We start from the raw sequence: 18,756 nt of genomic DNA, 5'->3' as shown, positions 1-18,756 counted from the left end.
GATATCGGGACAGAACGTTTCTGGAACCCACGGAAGGGTAGCTAGCTGGCCCAGTGAGTAGAACACTATAGTTAGCGTAGGGATAACCTGAGTTCATAGCCTGCCTCCAATACTTCCTAACCTAGGGAACTCTCTTTCATCCACATTTCCCTTAACTGTATAACAAGAGGGCTGTACTCAATGACTTTTCCATAATTTCTAAGGTCTCTAGCTCCAAACCTAGGATCTTATTAAGCCAGTAAGGGGCTAGAGACAGCTACAAGATAATAAGAATGGTTCACATTTCCATAATGATTTAAAGTTTATAAAGAGACTTTCCTCCCCACATCCCTGTGAGTTCAGTAGTGCTCTACAGATGAGGAAATTGAGGATCAAAAGGATGAATTAATTTTCCCAGTTTCACATAATTAGTAAGAAATGAAGCCAGAATTTAACCTCCCCCACTCCCCAGGTCTCTCTCCAAGTCCTGGTCTCTTTCTATTATAAGAAATAACTTATCCAATTCTTCTCCTTCACCTTACCCCCACCAAAAAAATATTGAACACAGGGAGCTCTCCTGAATCAAAGGGCAATTTTGAGAGCAAGGTTCAGGAATTAACAATAGAGTCTTCTTCCTTCTTTCCTCTGGATTATCCCCGCAGAAAAGGGGACAGGAAGTCCAAAAGTTTGAGTCAGAGAAAGGGAAAAGGTTGGGTGTAGGGAGTATAGGGAAACACTGTCACTGACTGGCAGAACATCCTTTAATTGAGGATTGAACATCATCATCACCATCATGATGCCCCTTTGTAGGGGCATTTTTCCTCCTAAGAAGAGAATTTAGAATATTATGAGAAGGATCCAGTAAACCAAATGGGTACTCATCACTTCAAGAATGGCACCATTGTTATTTGGTTATTTCAATTGCCTGTATGGGGTTTTCTTGGCAGAGATACCAGAGGGCTTTGCCATTTCTTTCTCCAGCTCATTTTGCAGATGAGGAAAGGCAAATAGGGTTAAGTGACTTTTCTAGGGTCACACAGGTAGTAAGTGTCTGAGATCAGATTTGAATTCAGGAAAATGAATCCTTCTGACTCCAGGCCAAGCACTCTATCCACTCTGCTACCTAACTACCCATGAATGGTAACTGTAGGAAACAACAAATAAAAGGAATCTAGGAATAAAGTAAATAGAACAAGAAAACCATAAACACAATGACAACAAAAATATTAAATGGACATAATTTTTTAAATAAAATGAAACATTGTATTATAATGCTTAATTGTGACCCAGAGAAGAAATGAGAAAATGCATCTCTCTCCTTTCATTAGAGAGGTAGGGAACTCTGAGTGCAAAGTATTCTCTGGTCTGGTAAACTTGGCCATTCATTGTGTTAAATGATTTTGCTGAAATGCCTTCGTTTTTTTTTTAACCTTTGGTATAGGGGATGACTTTCTGAATAGGGGAGGGTGAGGTTGATATATTTAGAAAACGAGGCAATATAAAAATAAGAGGCATAAATGAAACTAAGAAAAGAAAGATAACCAAAGAAATAGGTCTCTGAGGAATCTTCCACATATACCTCCAATAGGGGTTAAGAGTTTAAAAGTTTTTGGGTAGCTCTCACTGGTAACAAATGAGGGAGTGCAGAGACATCCATAACTCCATGGAACAGGAAATGTCTATTTGTTTCTATATGTCTGCCTGTGTTTCCTCATACATGTCTTTGTGCCAATCAGGACTGACAAAATTCTGGTAAATTCTGTTTGCAATTGGTCTAAAAGCAAGGGGATGGGAGGTGCAGAGAGAAAGCTCCATTCCTGAGGCATGAGAAACCACCAGGCAGGGTCCACAAGGAGGTGACTGAAGCCCTCACAGCATGACCCAGAGAAAGGCAGGTCCAAAGCTGAGCAGGAATGCCCCTATCAGGACCAAGGGGCTGCCCTTGATACCATCTGTTCCATTACACAGTTCCTTTGAACAGCAGGTATAATCCAGTACCATGAGAGATGCAGGGATCTCTATATAGGCTTTGTCCCACAATTCCTTGAAAAACCCTTCACAGGAAACATCAGCACAGCCCTTGAAGTGTAGCCTTTTGTGATCTGGTCCTGTGGTAAACAGAAGAATAGGATGGTATTCAAGGCTTAAACCATCAGACAGAAATTCCATCTCCCCCTGCTCCCCTACATCCTGTTCTAGTCAAAGCAGTCTCTTCACTATCTCCTATGTGTCACAGGTTCATTGGTAGCTCTCTCTCCATTGTTCAGGCTGCTACTCTCCCAATCTGAGTCTTACAGTCCTCAAGATGCACCTTCTTCAGGAAGACTTTCCTGAATACTCCAACCCACAAGGACTGCTTCATCCTTCAAACTCCCGCTATACTCCTTACTTTTGCCCATTCACACAGCTACCATCCCAGGCTCAAGGCTCTCATTAGCTCTTGCTCAGACTGGTTATTGCAGTGAGTAGCCTTCTAATTGACTTCTGTGCCCTCTAGTCTCTCCTCTCGTCCATCAATCTTCCACATAGCTGCCAAATTTGTAACCCTAAAGCACAGGTTTGACCATGTCACTCCCTGGTTCATGAAGTTCCATCTTGCCTTTCTAATAAAATATAATTTGATTCTATTTGCTTCTGAAAGCTCTTTACCATCTGTATGTGGCTTCAGCCTACCTTTGTAAGTCATGATATACTTATATATCACCTATGTACATCACACTAGCCTATTCACCATCTCCAGTATGTGGCATTCTGTATTCTGTCTCTGTGCTGCACAAGCTGACTCGCATACCTGGAATGGACTCCTCCTTTACCATCAAGTCATGGAACCCTGGCTCCTTTTAGATTCAGTTCAGATCCCACCTCCTACAGGAAGACCCCACTCCTCCCTCCTAGATATTACTTTGTACTAACTTTGTATAGATATAAATATAATTTTCTCTGAACATGTTATTCTCTCCCAAGAGAATGTAACCTCCTTGAAGGTAGGATTGTCTTGTTTTCTGTCCTTGTATCCCCAGCATGTAGCACAGAACCTGGCATATTAGTAAGTGCCTAATAAATGCTTGTTGAAGAAATACTACGTGAATATAGACTTCATATAGTATTTATTCACAGCATCATGAACGCAGAGCTGGAAGGAACCTCAGAGGTCATTTAATCCAACTTCCTCATTTGACAGATGAAGGGAAGGAGACTAATCATTTATATGACTCCTATTATGTATATGCCAGACACTGTGCTAAGTTATTTTTGCAAATATTATCTTGTTTGATCCTCACAACAATCCTGCAAAGTAGGCACTATTATTACTGCTTCTCACACGCACCCATTTTACAGTTGGGAAATTGAGACAAATAAAAGTTAAGCAACTTTCCCAAGGTCATATAGTTAGTATATGTCTGAGACCAAATCTGAAATCAGGTCCTCCTGACTGCAGGTCTGTCACTCAATGAACAGCACCACCAGCTGCCTCAATGAGGCTATGAGGGTCAGGAAAGAGATTAAGCAACTGAAGCCATTTGTTCAGTCACATTTGTAATAAGTAAACTATTCCAACTTAGAACCCTAGAATACGAGGGCTGGAAGGGACCCTAGAACATAGAACTACAAAGTTTTTCTATTATTTCTGTTGTACTAGTGACCTGAGGAAAGGGTCAGAGCTTCTAGTGGTCAATCAGTGAAACTGAAAGGGGTGGCTGAGAGGTCAGTGTGGAGTGAGGTAAAACAAATTGTGGAGTTCACTGAAGAACCTTTAGGACTCAGGAGGGAAATGCTTTCCTCTTCTGAGGAATGGAGGGCTAGAAGCAGCACTGGGTTGGGGGCTGAAAAATCTTTGTTGAAATCCTAATTCTAGCACTTAGTAACTTTAAGTTACGAAGTAACTTAATAAGGAAATCATTTATGTCACTTATCCTATAAAACAAACTCTAATCCTAATGGATGTGAAAAGAGCTAGGAAACATTTAATAGTCAAAATCATGAGAAGGTAGGAAGTCTGTACTCTCCAAAGTTCTTCCTGCCTCATACTCTTGACTTCCTCACAGGAAATCTCGCAGATGTAGAATCTGAAGCCCAGGGAAGTTGGGCATTTTACTCAAAGTCACAATTATAGTAGGCAGCAAAGGCTACCCCAGTTTAGAATCCTAGAACTAAAGGGAACATTAGAACACAAAACTACATACCCAACATGACTGAAAGAAGGCCAGGGAAGGAAGCATCAACTAGGTGATGCAGTGGTCCAGAATCAGGAAGAACTGAGTTTGAATCCTGTCTCAGACACTGAGTCTCTGGGCAAGTCAATTAACTTCTGTTTGCCTCAGTTTCCTCAGTCTCTAAAATGGAGTTAACAATAGTTCCTGCCTCTCAGTATCCTCATCTGTAAAATGAGCTGGAGAAGGAAATGACAAACCAGCATCTTTGCCAAGAAAACCCCAAATGGGGTCATGAAGAGTCGGACACAACTGAAAAATGACTAACCTAAAAAAAAAAAAAAAACCAACTTCTCAGTGGTATTATGAGGATCAAATAATATTTATAAAGCACTTTGCAAACCTTAAAGTGACATATAATTTTTTTATTCATTGTTCAGTTGTGTCCAACTCTTCGTGATCCCATGGACCATAGCATGCCAATGCTGTCCTTCGGATTTTCCTGGCAAAGATACTAAAGTGGTTTGCCATTTCCTTCTCCAGTAGATTAAGGCAAACAGAGGTTGAGTGACTTGCCCAGGATCACACAGCTACTAAGTGTCTGAGGCCGAATTTGAACTCAGAGCTTCCTGACTCCAAACCCAATTCTCTATCCACTGAGCCACCTGGCTGCCTCCTACATAAATGTTAGCCCTTATTATTATTATTACACCAAGTTCAGGGTCTTATTTCCAAATGTCTGTCAATAAATTTCTTCAGAAGTATTAAAAGTAATAGCCTAATGTAAGGCCCTCTCCAATCCTCTGTTAGAAATAGCTTATTTCCTCTGCACTAGGGAGCTGTCCAACAGAAGGTCATGTAGGAGAAGCTAGAAGGCTTGTATCATGTATTCACACATAAAGATACACAGATGTCCACCAGAAGTCAAGCTCTACGAATTGCCCACAAATTTTTGTGAAATGCAAAGTCTCCCCAAAACTTTCTAGTAGATAAATGATCTACATGAACCTAGACTAGCTCTCTTCATCTGTCTGTTGGAATCTAGGATCCACTGGTATCAACTCAAGCCTCTGACCTGAGAGAAATTATTATTTTCTATTACATTAATAACCAATCATTAAATTAGGATTAAAGTTTTTCCTTTCTATTTCCTCACTCAGGGACCAGCCCTTGCAAGTCATTCAGTTGGTCTCTGAGGGACACTGTTGCTATCTGCCCAAATCCTTTGGGCACCTGCTCTGCAAATGTTGGGCAGTTTCACACCCAACTAGAAGAACTTACAAACAGAATCTAATCTGGATGAATTCTTGCCCTTAGAAAGTAAGTCTATGTCCTTCCAGCACCCCTATTGTGATCTAGGGTAACCCAATTACCCTAGCAGAGTAGTCTGGGTAGAGATGGATTCCTTTATCCAGATTGCTAGAGGTGGCTGAATGACATGATCAAGTCACATTCTCAGTAGGCAGAGCTGAAGACTTTTAGCCCACCTCCTCATTAATATGTCCATTCTCTCATTAATTGTTCACCAATCAGAATTGATCTTCACCTATCAAGAGCATCTCCTTTTCCAAAGATATTTAAGCATTCAGGGATCTCCAAGATGCTGTCTTTGTTTACAGAGAGAAAGCACTGAATATCACTTTATTATCAACTAGCCTAATTGATAAACTGATTATTAATTACTCAGAAACTCTATCCCTCTGACTTTTCATTCACCTCTCAGATCTTAACCCTGTCTCCTAACTCCTTACCTACCTCTTTCTCTGTTAACTGATTCCTGGATCTATATGACCAACCTGGTACTTCTGGACCATCCATCAGCAGGGAACTCCTAGTAGAGCCCTTCTTACTCTTTATCCCAACCAGTTTTTGAAGGCTCAGCCTATGCCCTAGAGTTCCATTGATCCATAGTAGGGATATCTCTCTGAGTATGGGAGAGAAACAAAGACAGTGTAGTAGAAAAGATCTCTGGGCTTAGATGAATTCAAGAGACCTAGGGCTGGGTTCTGGCCCTCCTGATCCATTAACATGAGTGCCTTTGAGCAAGTCACCTTTCATCTCTGAGCTTCACTTTCCTCATGTGTAATATGAGAGAGTTAGATTAGGTGATCTAACCCAACTGGGACCCTTCCAGCTCTGAAATTCCACACTCTATGTTCTACTCCTCTGAAAAATGAAGTGGTTGAACTAGTATATTACTAAATCCCCTTCAACTCTAACACTGTGTAATTCTGTGAATTTCAGGTACCAATTAACTGGGATGGGGATAGGGAGTGATCCTGCGCTGGTCAAACAATTCTATAACATGAGGAATGGAAGAGATTCAAGGTTAGCACTAGACCTTTTTGACTCCCCTCCACTATAGTCCTACCTGTCTAAGTTGCTCAGCAAGCCTGAGGTCTTAACCATTAGCTGGGCCCTAGTAGGACTCACCATCTTGATCTCCAGCTTTAAGACTCCCACAGCGAGTTGCAAATTTCGAGCACAGAACAGGTTGGCATTGACTGGTTTTCTTTACCCCTGTACAGTTGTAGCAATGAAGACTATGAGCTGTAGAGAGGAACTCCCTTTCATTAGATGAGCTGAGGAAGGATAACCAGTGCTTCATCAAAAAGATCCAGGTGCAAATTATCTCTCATAAAAGAGGCAAGCAAAAGACTTATTAGTGGAGAGATAAAGAGGGGAGGTGAGAGAAAAACATGAAGTTTACTCTCATCACATCCCACTAAAGGAAGGAATAAAATGCACGCTCATTTTGGTATGAAAACCTATCTTACAATACAGGAAAGTGGGGGATAAGGGGATAAGCAGGGTGGGGGGGATGATGGAAGGGAGGGCATGGGGAGGAGGGAGCAATTTGAGGTCGACACTCATGGGGAGGGACAGGATCAAAAGAGAATAGAAGTAATGGGGGACAGGATAGGATGGAGGGAAATATAGTCAGTCTTACACAACACAACTATTATGGAAGTCATTTGCAAAACTACACAGATTTAGCCTATATTGAATTGTTTGCCTTCCAAAGGGAAGGGGTGGGGAGGGAGGGAGGTAAAGAAGTTGGAACTCAAAGTGTTAGGAACAACTGTCGAGTAATGTTCTTGCCACTAGGAAATAAGAAATACAGGTAAAGGGGTATAGAAAGTTATCTGGCCCTACAGGACAAAAGAGAAGATGGAGACAAGGGCAGAGAGGGATGATAGAAGAGAGAGCAGATTGGTGATAGGGGCAATTAGAATGCTCGGTGTTTGGGGGGGAGAGGACAAAAGGGGAGAAAATTTGGAACCCAAAATTTTGTTAAAATGAATGTCAAATAAATAAATTAAAAAAAAAAAAAAAAGACCCAGGTGCTCCACCCTATACCCTCCATGACTGAGGCAAAGCTGTGGAGGAAGCAGACTCCTTTCCCCAAGTCTCAGACTTCAAGGGTCAGAGTTCTGGGGAGGAAGAGATCTTCCCACAGCAGTTCTGGCACTCTCCCCTACCACCTCCTACCCACCTCCCATAGAGATACCATTTACCTGAAAGATATAATTTACCAAACCCACAAACTCACAACCACAACCCCTTGAGCCCCAAAACACAAAAACTACCTGTCCCCCAATACTAAGACTCTCCCTCTTCCCAGTTCCAAAGTCCCCTCCCCACCACTACCAAAGGACCTCAAGTCTGACCTGGATATATACAAAGAAGGGTGCTCAGCAGGACAGGGAGGAGGACCCACGTGGTTCCTGACATTCTCAGCCTGAGGGAAAAATAAGACAATTGTAAGAGACACGCTTGACACACAAAAAGCTATCAAGGAAAATTTATTAAAGTAGAGTTCAGAGAAATTGAACTCCTTGGCCAAAGTGAACTCCACCCTTCTTCAAAGAGGGAGATAGAAAAAGATACAGAAGTGAGAACATTTTTATAAAGTTAGTGCAGGACACATCCTCCCATCAGAGGACAAATAAATCCATTCTCTTTCAGTTCACAATCTTTTGACATGGCCACTATACGTCATTAACAAACACAGCTGGATTTTTTTTTTTGGTAGCTCCTTACAATGACTTCATGTTCTCCTTTCTGATAGGCTTTCCCTCCAACAGTTTGTCAACCCTGCACACAAGTTTCTGATCTTCTTTACCTGACTCTGCTAGGTCACAATTCTGATTAACCTGTGGAAATAGAATTCCTTCCTCTGTTTCCTACAACTCCATCTTTTTTCATTATCAAAATTTCTGTTTCCACACCCAAATACAATCAATACCTCCTCACTTTCTTTCCCCTATGAATTCTTCCCTTCATCTATCTCCCCTTTATATGAATGTGGGACGGGAGCAAAGTTGACCAACGCATTGATAAATTACAAGGGGGCAGTCCCCTGGTTGTAAATACAGATATTCAAAAGAAAGGTAAATTGATGAATTGTCCATCTAGAGGTTCCATCTCATACAGAAGACTGGGAGGGAACATCATCTGATGGAGTTTTCTGGTCTGGATGGTCATTCAAGCCATCTTCAGCACAGCATCTCAGCATCTTCTTCCCTTTATCTTCTTGTAGAAATCCAGATGTCCATCCTTCTACAAAACTGACCTTGATACGATCTTAGATTACCATTCCTAAGCTTTATACTCTTATCACTCTTACAAAATCAAAATTGGAACTTTGGCCAATTGTCATGTTTAAGAAATTCACATTAGAACCCAGTTTTTGCATTATACATTAATTCACTATTCATTTCCTCCATCAGGAGGATGTAATTTCACTAAGGAATTAATAACAGGCTCCAGTACAATATGTATAATAAATACAATAAGTAATAATTTTAACACAGTACATATCACAGCATAAAACAATTCCAACTTCTGGTCATGTGGTGCTTCTTTTAAAGCATTTAACAGATGGACCACAAGCCATTCTTCTTTTAAAATTAACCAACTGAGTCAAGAATAATATTAACTAAGTATGCTTAACTCACAGGCCCTCAATCTAACTGTCTCCAGGAGTTAAAGGACCCTAACTTATTGTTGTTGGTCTAAAATCCTAAGCTTAATTGCTTAATTTTTTTACTTAACCTCAGATGTTCCCCTACCAACAATCTATTACTTAATAGATCTAGTATTATGCTTACAAAACTTTTGATTATAGGGAATTGCCATTAAGAGTAGAGACATTTCAGGGAAACAACATCTCCCTAACTTCACATCAATTCTAGGCAGGAGCAGATTGTCAACCGGCATTTAGCCAGGCTTAAAGTCTGTCAGGGGTCAGTGGAGAAATTGAATCAGGAGAATTCTACCTCAGCTCAAGGGGAACATCATTCTCCCAACCTTCCCCTGAAATCAGCTTTTTGCAGGTTATACCAGCATATCACAGGTTCACTGGTATCATTGATCAGTGGCTCAGACAACCTTTCTTACTATCCATACCTGGAGTTAGGCTCAGAAGAACAATCAGTTAATAATCCCATAAAATCTTAAAACAGCAAGCTCCAATAATCAGTTTAAGACATGGCTATAGTTTCACATTGGCTGAGGAACATCTTCAAAGCAAGTCTTAAATAGCTTGCATGCCTTTCTATACTTGTTCTGATCAAATAACAATCATAAAATCAAATACCACTAAGACCATAAGTTATTGCTCTAATAGATTTACCTCTGCTTCCCAAGCTTCTCTATCCCCTTCTAATCATGCTCAGTCTAAAAGAATGAGTTATACATATGATAAGTTCGAACACTAACTTCAACTAACATTCATGAAATGAATTCAAGTCAAAACAGAAACATTTAAATTTTTCACCAACATAAAATATTACCGGAGGTTACCTGTCTCTAAGAAACTACACTGAAATTCTTTTCCCCAAACTGAAGATGTCTCTGATCTAGTATCAGTAATTAATTCAGTCATTGGAATTCATATCTAATTGCTCTTACATCACTTTGTAACACATAAAGACCTTATTCCAAGTTGTGACCTTTGTCCCTTACCCCAAAAGAGTTTTAGTCCCGCTCACTAAATTTGGTATGAAAATCTATCTTACACTACAAGAAAGTAGGGGAGGAGGGGACAAGTGGGGTGAGCAGGATGATAGAAAGGAGGGCAAATGAGAGAAGGGAGTAACTAGAAGTAAACACTTTTGGGAAGGGACAAGGTCAAATGAGAGAATTAAAAAAGAAAGGGGGGGACAGGGTAGGATAGAGGGCAATATAGTTAGTATTACATAACATGACTATTATGCAAGTCTTTTGCAAAATGACACATATTTAGCCTATATTGAATTGCTTGCCTTCTCAGCAGGAATGGGTAGGGAGGAAGGGAGGGAGAGAAGTTGGAATTCAAAGTATTAGAAACAAATGTTGAGAATTATTATTGCATATAACTGGGAAATAAGAAACACTGGTAATGGGGTATAGAAGTTTATCCTGCCCTACAAGAAAAGAGAGAAGATGGGGATAAGGGAAGGGTGTGGTGTGATAGAAGGAAGGGTACATTGAGGGAAGGGGTAATCAGAATGCAAGGTATTATGAGGTGGGGGGAGGAGAAAGATGGGGGAAAAAATTGGAACTCAAAATTTTGTGGATATGAACATTGAAATCTAAAAATAAATTAATAAATACAATTAAAAATGGGAAAGGGTCCCACATGTACAAAAATATCTATAGCAGCTTTCTTTGTGGTGGCCAAAAACTGGAAATCAAGGGGATGCCCATCAATTGAGGAATGGCTGAACAAGCTGTGGTATATGAATGTAATGGATGTTGTGCAATAAGAAATGATGAACAGGAATATTTCAGAGAGGACTGGAAGGACTTATATGAACTGATGCTAAGTGAAAGGAGCAGAACCAGAAGAACTTTGTCCACAGCAACAACCACAGTGTGCAAGGAATTTTTTTGGTAGACTTAGTCCTTCCCAACAATGCAAGGACCTAAAAAATTTCCAATGAATTCTTGAGGCAAAATCTCTTCTACATCCAGAGAAAGAATATGGATTTTGATTGCAGAATGAAGCAGATCACTTTCTTTTGTATTATGTATTATGCTTTGGCTTGTTTTATGATTTCTCCCTCTCATTTTAATTCTTCTATGCAGCATGACTAAGGTGAAAATGTATTTAATAGGAATGTATGTGTAAAACCTATATAAAACTGTACGCTGTCTCAGGGAGAGAGTGGGGAGGTAGGGGGGAAGGGGAGGGGGGGAAATCTAAGATACAAGGAAGTGATTGTAGAACACTGAAAACAAATAAAATAATAATAAATAATTTTTTAAAAATTTTTTTAAAAAGAGTTTTAGTCCCATTTGTCCAAAGGGACCTGAAAACCTCACTCTGAAAGCTCCTTGGATTTCTCCACTTGATCTGGCTTTCTTCAGGTCCATAAGCTTTTCCCTGTCACTATGCCCTATCAGTCCAATTCTCTAGGCTATTGGCCACTCCCATTAAGACCATCACTGGAACCCTCAGACCACCTGGGATTGCCCTCGAACTCCTTCAGTGCTCAGACTCTATCCACCCCGCTTACAGTATCATTACAAAGGCCTTTTCAGATAAACGCAATAGGGAAACTGAGCCAGGAGGATTCCATCCCAGGCAGAGGACAGAATTGTCCCCCGAGTCAAGCTACTGCCTATAACAATCACATTCTTCTTTGAGTAGAACACTGAGTAGTAGAATTAGTAATGGTCCCAGAGGCTTTCACATTAGATGGCAGTTTTCACTAATGAAAAATTTTAGCAGAACTTACATCTTAAATTTGTCCTAAAAGTCAATCGCTAGACATTGTTTATCACCAAAACAAGTTCCTTATTTAGGAACTCCATATATAAGAAGTTTACACTTTACATAGAGACTACAACTTTAACCAAGCAAGTTTACCCAAGTCTGAGGCACCATTACTTTCTAGCCCCAAATGCCATAGCCACTTGGGTGATGCTTTCAGACTTTTCCAGCTTTAGGGGCCCAGGGTGGGGCTGGCACCCCTCCTTTCCTTTGACAATAGGAAAGATTTAACATCTCTTTTTTCCTAGATTTTTCCCAGCTCTGAGCTCAGATTAGGTCTTAAGAAGTCCTTCTGCAACAATGACTGGGTTTTGAAGGTGAATGAGGAGACCACCACGAGGCTGTCTTAAATTTATCACAGAGCTTCCTGAAGCTATAAAATTCCTGGTCTCCTTTATCTTGTCCCTTATCTTCCAACCCCCATAAAACCTTTATACAACAAATTAGCTTACAAATATAAATTTGGTAGGCCTTCCAAAAGTCATACAAAAGAATTTACAAAACATTTCTTCATACAACAAATATTTCCTCTCTTAAAAACAGTTTACAATTTATCACAAAACCTTCTTGAATCTAATCGACAAAAATTACAAGAAAATATCTAAAAACAAGGCCTTTGCATATTTTCCAAGTTTCCTTTCACAAACATACTTTTGTAAATGCTTGATTTATAGCAATTTTAATTAAAACTTCCTTAATAGCAGAAATAAACTTTTTAACACACTTAATACATCCTTAGATGAAACAGGCTTGAAAATTACCCGTGTGTGTGTGTATGTGTGTGTGTGTGTGTGTGTGTGTGTGTGTGTGTGTGTGTGTGTATGATTCACAGATTCTCATTTCCTTAACAGGAATTCTACAACACAGAAATTCTTACATAAAATTCAAAACCCATTCATCATTTCTTTAACAATGCAATGCCTAATATGAAACAACCCATTATCCATTCAGGTGAATGCATTTCCACATCACCTTGCACAGAAATTCATCTCCTTACCACCATGTGGGTACACACTAACACCTGATAATCATTTAATATATCTTTTTTTGATTATAAAAATTTGCTATAAAAGAAAAAGAGGGACAATGTAAATTGTAGTCCCATAAAATCTTAAATAGCAAATAAATATTGGATTGATATTCTTTCAGATATTTTGATTGATATAGATTGATATATCTCAGATATAATCAGATATGTCAATTGAGCTATTAATTATCAAATCAAGTTACGTGATTTTTCTGTCTTCTTAAAATGCTTTCTCATACCCGCACCACTCACTAAAACCGTCTGAAACTGACACTTTCAGAAGAACTATCTAGGGACAGGAGGGGCTTGAATAACCCCCATTTGTTTGCAGACCTTCTTATGTGCCTTTCATATTTTTAATCAAGCTTTTATTTATCTATCCAAATCTCTCAATCCCATTACTCAGATTATCCAGTTTTCCTTTACATTTTAACCATAACTGTCTGCACTGGAATCCCATTTCAGCTTAAACAGAGCAAAGAGGTAAATAGCTAACCTTACAGACTGACGGATTTATGTTCTTATTTCACAAGCTTGTTTATTCTAATTATACTCACTCTGGAAGAATGAGATACTTCAGGAACTAAATCTTTTTAGCCATGATTTCAAATGGAAAATCATTTTCAAATGGAAAATAAAAAAAAGCAAACATCAGCATGATCTCTGCTTATTTATAACCAAATATAAGTTGCAAATTATTAAATTTCTATAACATCCTTTTAAAACCCCAATCCATATATAACAAAATCCAAATTTAAAAATTGTGTAACAATGAGATTAATGTTGCATCTAACATATGCCCATCCTTGTGGCAATCGCCTTACAACCATAAATGCCAAATAACAATATCTTTTTCTGCTTAATTCTGATAGGAAGAGCACTCTCAGATTCTGCTCTTTATTTCCTCAGGACAGATTTTTTACTTGAATCATATCAAATCTGGACTTATAGTCACTAATGATATACAATTTATTCCTCCTTCTTCCTTAAATAAAATACTATTGCTACTTAAAAGAAAACTTTATTCATAGCTTCACATAATTCCTTGAAGGAATACATGGTGGCCATTTTCAGCTCTGAATAGCTTCCTTTTCCTTTCCCTACTTCCTTAAAGAGCTGAAACCCCATCTCCTTTCTGAGGCTTCAGATAAGAAAAAACTACTTTAGGCTTTTAGTTTAGAATCAGATTAACTTAATTTAGCCCAGACAAAAGACCAAAGTAATTTAATTTAACACTGACAAAGTGTGAATTCCAAGCATGGAGCCTGGGAGCTTAATAAATGACAATAATAATTACAAATCACACTAAACAATTTTTTAAATTTTAAATTCAATAACCTTCCATAAGTTTGTCTATTGGTTTACCCATCAGGCTAAACATTTTCTGAAATGGGATGGGAGAGGGGGGGAGGGGCACGAATAACTTCCCCTGGTCAAAAAATCCAAGCACATGGACACTCTGCAGTCCCACCCACGTATCCCCCTCTTTTACACTTCAAACAAAGTACTTACAAATTTCTTTCAGCTTCTTTGTTCCTTAAAAAAAAAGAAGCCTTAGAAGTTGAAAGTCTAGCAATTTCATATATATATATATATATATATTTTAATTTGGAATACCCTGCAAAGAGCTTTTTATAATACATTTTCACCACTTTCCAGCAGAGTTCCTCCCTGTGTTTTTTTCCTTCTCAGCCCCTGCTTCCTCTGGGTTGCTTGGGTTCGTATTCTCTATCAGTTCTAAAAGGTTACTGGTCTCAAAGTAAAGATTTTAATCTCCACCTGAAAGCCCAAAGTGGGGGGCTCTCTCTTTCTCCCAATATTCTCTCTCCAACCACAGACCCTAGAAAGCTCCCACCACAAAACATGAAACATTTCACAAATACACACAGATAACACATTTAACAAAACATTATAGGGTACACATTAATTTCAAATTCGAATTCAGACTCAGTTGAAATTTACTCTGACTGATTTCTAGCCAATTTCCTCCATAGAATTTAGATTCCACAGATTCCTGGGACTCTGTCCGAGTTCACTCGTCAGCTTAGGGCCAACCCAGAGACTCCTGGACAGGGAAATGACCAACAAAGAGACTGCAGCACCAAACTTCACTCCGTCAGTAAAAGACAAACCCGGAATGCAAGTTCCTGGGCTGGCCTTGTCTTTGCCCAATTAATCAACTGACTCGGTCAACTGACAAGTTTCCACCCCCAATTCTCTGAACTCCCTAACTGTGATTCAAGGTCACATGCTTGAATGGAGTCGATTTAACTTACAGGGACTGTTAAAAAAAATTTTTTTTTTACAGTAGCACTCTCCCTGCATCTCATCTCACTCCACCTGACTCAGCAAGTTGAGCCCCATATTGGGCACCAAATTGTTAGAGACACACTTGACACACAAAAAGGAATCAAGGAAAATTTATTAAAATAGAGTTTAGAGCAATTGAACGTCTTGGCCAAGGTGAACTCCACCCTTCTTCAGAGAGAGACAGAGGGACAGAGAGAGAGAGAGAGACAGAGACAGATGTAAGTAAAGGCATTTTTATAAAGTTAGTGCAGGACAGATTCTCCCATCAGAGGATGGATTGGTCCATTCTCTTTCAGGTCACATTGGGCCACAGTGAGCCTGGAGGGTAGCACAATAAGGTCTGGAAAGGTAGATTGAGGCAAGGTGGAAAAGGCCTTTAAATGCCAAATGGAGAACTTTATATTTTATCATGAAGCTAAATGGGAGTGACTGGAGCTAGTTGAGTAGGAGCATGAGATGGATTTTCAGAAACTCAGTTTGGTAATTGTGTTATTTGGCATTTGGATTATTGAGGAGATTTTGTATTGTATTTTGGCATTTTTTTTTTTGGCAATGCATTTTTGCATTGCATTTTGGCAATTGGATTATTAAGGGGATAGACAAGGCAGGGAGACCAATGGCTATTGGGATGGTCCAGGCAGAGCTAAGAGAGTGAGCTCTTGAACCTGAATAGCTGATGGTACTCTCAACAGAAATAAGGCAGTTCAGGGGAAAAAAAAGGCAGGGGGGAGATAGAGCAGGAGATACATGTCTAGTTTAAAACATACTGAGTTAGAGATGTTGATAAGGCCATCCAAGTAAATATGGAATATATTTAAAGTAATCTGAAGATATACTACTGACTTGGGGAGGAAAGGCACTCCCAGAGATCCAGGCTGCCCTGCCCCACTCTCTTTCTCCTTCTACCAGGAGTGGACTGGCACTCCAGCTCCCACCCTGGCTCACCAGAACTAAGTGGCCCCCGACCCATCACACTGCCCTCAAACCACCTCCCTGAGAAGTCAATACACACCTTCTCCTCCTCTCCGACCTCTTTTCTCAGGTAACAGTAATTGACTCTGGTATCAGTAATCAAACAACACCTTTCCAAAGAAGGGAGTGTCAATTAATGGCCCTGACACCACACAGCTTGCTGTTATCTCCTTGTTCCCAACCCCCTTCTTCAGCCACCATGTAAGTCCTGATAGATCTGTGGTCTCCTCTAAATGGAATGTAAGTTTCTTATGGGCAGGGACGATCTTCCTTTTCTCATGCTATCAGCACATAGTAGGCACTTCTAAATATTTATAGACTGAACAGAATAAGTGAGGAATGTAAAGCGTTAGGAAGCATAAGGAAGACCATAAAGATGGGAGAGGGAAGGTTGTGGAGAGTTTTAAAAGCCAAACACTTAGTAAAAGTTTTCATTCATTCATTCATTCATGGATGAAGCAGTAGAGCTGGAATCGGCTAGTCTAAGAGAGATGAGGAGGGAACCTGATCCCCTCTGACTTTTCCTCCTCCTCCTCCCATTTCTAGCACAGCACACACATTTCCCCCCTCAATTATCCAAACATTTTAGACGCCACCTTCCTCTTGCAGTTGGCTGGCTAGCCCTAAAGAATATAGGAGAGACTCAGTCAGACTCTCTTCCTATACCCAAATACCTCTTCCTGCCACCTGAAATCCTACCATGAACTCAACTCTTAGAAATTAAGGATTCTAAATTGAAAGCTGCTTTAGAAATCACCTAGTCCAGTTCAATCATTTTACAAAGTTCCTGAAAGCCTGAGAGAAGTTAGTTGCCCAGGCTCAACTAATTAATAGTAAATAGAAGAAGTCAGATCCCAACCCAGGGTCCTTTTTATTTCAAAACCAGGGCCCTTTCCTCTATAGACTTCTCTAGACTACTGGTTAAAAAAAGTCAAACACACCCTCTTCCCCCACCTACCATCATCATCACCACTACCTAAGGTTACAATCTAGGAGGGAAAAATGAATTTCTGAGTCACTTCTCCCACAACTCAGAAGACACTAAGAGGAGTCATAAGATGTAGAATTAGTTGGAAGGGACATCAGAAGTCACTCCGTCCCAGCTCATTATTTTGCAGATAACATAACCCAGAGCAAAGGAAGGGTAACTTGCCCGAGTTTACGCAGGTAGTAAGGGACAGAATTCGAAGCCAGGTACCCAGATTTCCAAGGATGGCAATGCTCTTTCCCTGAGGACTGTGTGGGAGAATGAAGCCGAGTTTGTCCGTTTGGAAAGCCTGTACCCCACTCCCATCACGTCCACCCCACCTTTCTTCCTCCTTTGGGCACCTGCCCAGCAGCTCTAGGGCCCACTCACCTGCAAGACAGTCCGATCTGACCGAATCAGTCTTTCTGCGCACGGCTTAGCCCCAGCACAGTTCAGAGTCTGCCTTCTACTGATGCCACCCTGGTTACGGGCTACTGGTTTCAGCTAAATCTGTGAGTGGTACTCTCACCAGAGCCCAACTCCGCCTCCTCCCCGCCCCAGCACGATGATATCTGCCTCCAGTCCGTTCTCTTCTCCCCTCCTTCCAGCCCCTCCATCTTGGGCCACTCCAAGGCAACCAAGTCCAAGACGCTTCCTCCCCGATTTTTTCCCTCGTGATCCTGGGCACCTTGGGCTCCCTGGGGCTCCGCAGGTTCTGGTGAAGCCATCTTGGCCTGCTTAGTGTACCAGCAGCCTTTGCTAAGCAGGTACCGCTGCGGACAGCCACGCCAGCCTCTGTTTTAGAACCAGACTAAGTCCAGGACTAAACTAGTCCTGAACTAGACTTGGCGCTAGTCTTGGCCCCAGTCGTAGTCCAGACTCAGAACAAAGCCCCTGCTCTTGCTCTGGTCCCAGGCTCAGAGAAACAGACCTTCTGCCGCTGTCCCAGTCCCAGGCTAGAGGAACAGATCCCCTGCTCAGATGTAGACACAGATTTCAGTCACTAACCCAGTCCCAGCCAGGCCCATCCTCAATCTAGCCCAGCCCAGTTTGATCCCAGCAGCAGAAAGGCAGAAAAAGAATAAGGGAGGGGAAAACTTGAGAGGAAAGGACTCGAGGAAGGTAGTGTCTTTAAACTTTGTGCTGTGATTTTGGAGAGTAACAAGAGTTGAAGCGGGGGAGGGAAGTGTCTAGCACCCGGACAACGGTTGAGTTAGCCTGATTTCTGAAGCCTGCCCATGGCAGGACAGTCTGTCCATGAGAGACAGCAAGACAGTTTGATATTAAGGAGTACTGGGAAGCTGGTGCGGGGAGGAGGGGAGGCTGTTGCTACATGCAAACACTCTAGGCAATCAGAGAGGGGCCCTGGCTGGGGACTCCAATATTGGGAGGGCAGAGAAGGAGTGGGAGAAGAATTATCTTCCTGTCTAGGCTGAAGGATTTAGTTTCTAGAGTTTGGGGGCTGTTCACTCTGGAACTGGGGAATTCCAGACCCATGGCTTATGATTTCTGAGTGCTTTGTTTCTGAGCTGATGTATTCTTTACCTTGCTTGGAGGTGGGTAGGGGACTAAAAAACACACCCTGGAG

At 40.8% G+C, this 18,756-nt stretch overlaps 1 protein-coding gene across 1 annotated transcript; it reads right to left on the bottom strand.

Moving 5' to 3' along the window:
* Positions 1-722: 722 nt before the first annotated feature.
* Positions 723-17,896, bottom strand: LOC140502276 (lymphocyte antigen 6H-like). The gene is made up of 5 exons (XM_072606549.1): positions 17,807-17,896; positions 17,559-17,672; positions 7,802-7,872; positions 6,564-6,712; positions 723-2,087 (listed from the first exon to the last, which is right to left on the bottom strand). The coding sequence occupies exons 1-5, from the start codon at positions 17,894-17,896 to the stop codon at positions 1,849-1,851; spliced, it is 663 nt and encodes a 220-aa protein (XP_072462650.1). The 3' UTR covers positions 723-1,848.
* Positions 17,897-18,756: the final 860 nt, after the last annotated feature.

Source organism: Notamacropus eugenii, chromosome 4 (genome assembly GCF_028372415.1).
Source record: "Notamacropus eugenii isolate mMacEug1 chromosome 4, mMacEug1.pri_v2, whole genome shotgun sequence".
NCBI lineage: Eukaryota > Metazoa > Chordata > Mammalia > Diprotodontia > Macropodidae > Notamacropus > Notamacropus eugenii.
Note: the sequence above shows the minus strand (reverse complement) of the source record. Positions and strands in the feature narration are given on the sequence as shown.

Bases quoted from the DNA above. Each gene is read 5' to 3' on its own strand.
- LOC140502276 (XM_072606549.1), bottom strand. From the start codon at position 17,896: ATGGCTTCACCAGAACCTGCGGAGCCCCAGGGAGCCCAAGGTGCCCAG. The intron at 17,673-17,806 runs GTTGCCTTGGAG...TCACAGATTTAG, and splicing joins GAGGAAGCGTCTTGGACTTG to CTGAAACCAGTAGCCCGTAA. The intron at 2,088-6,563 runs GTGAGTCCTACT...TGTTTACCACAG, and splicing joins TAAAGCTGGAGATCAAGATG to GACCAGATCACAAAAGGCTA.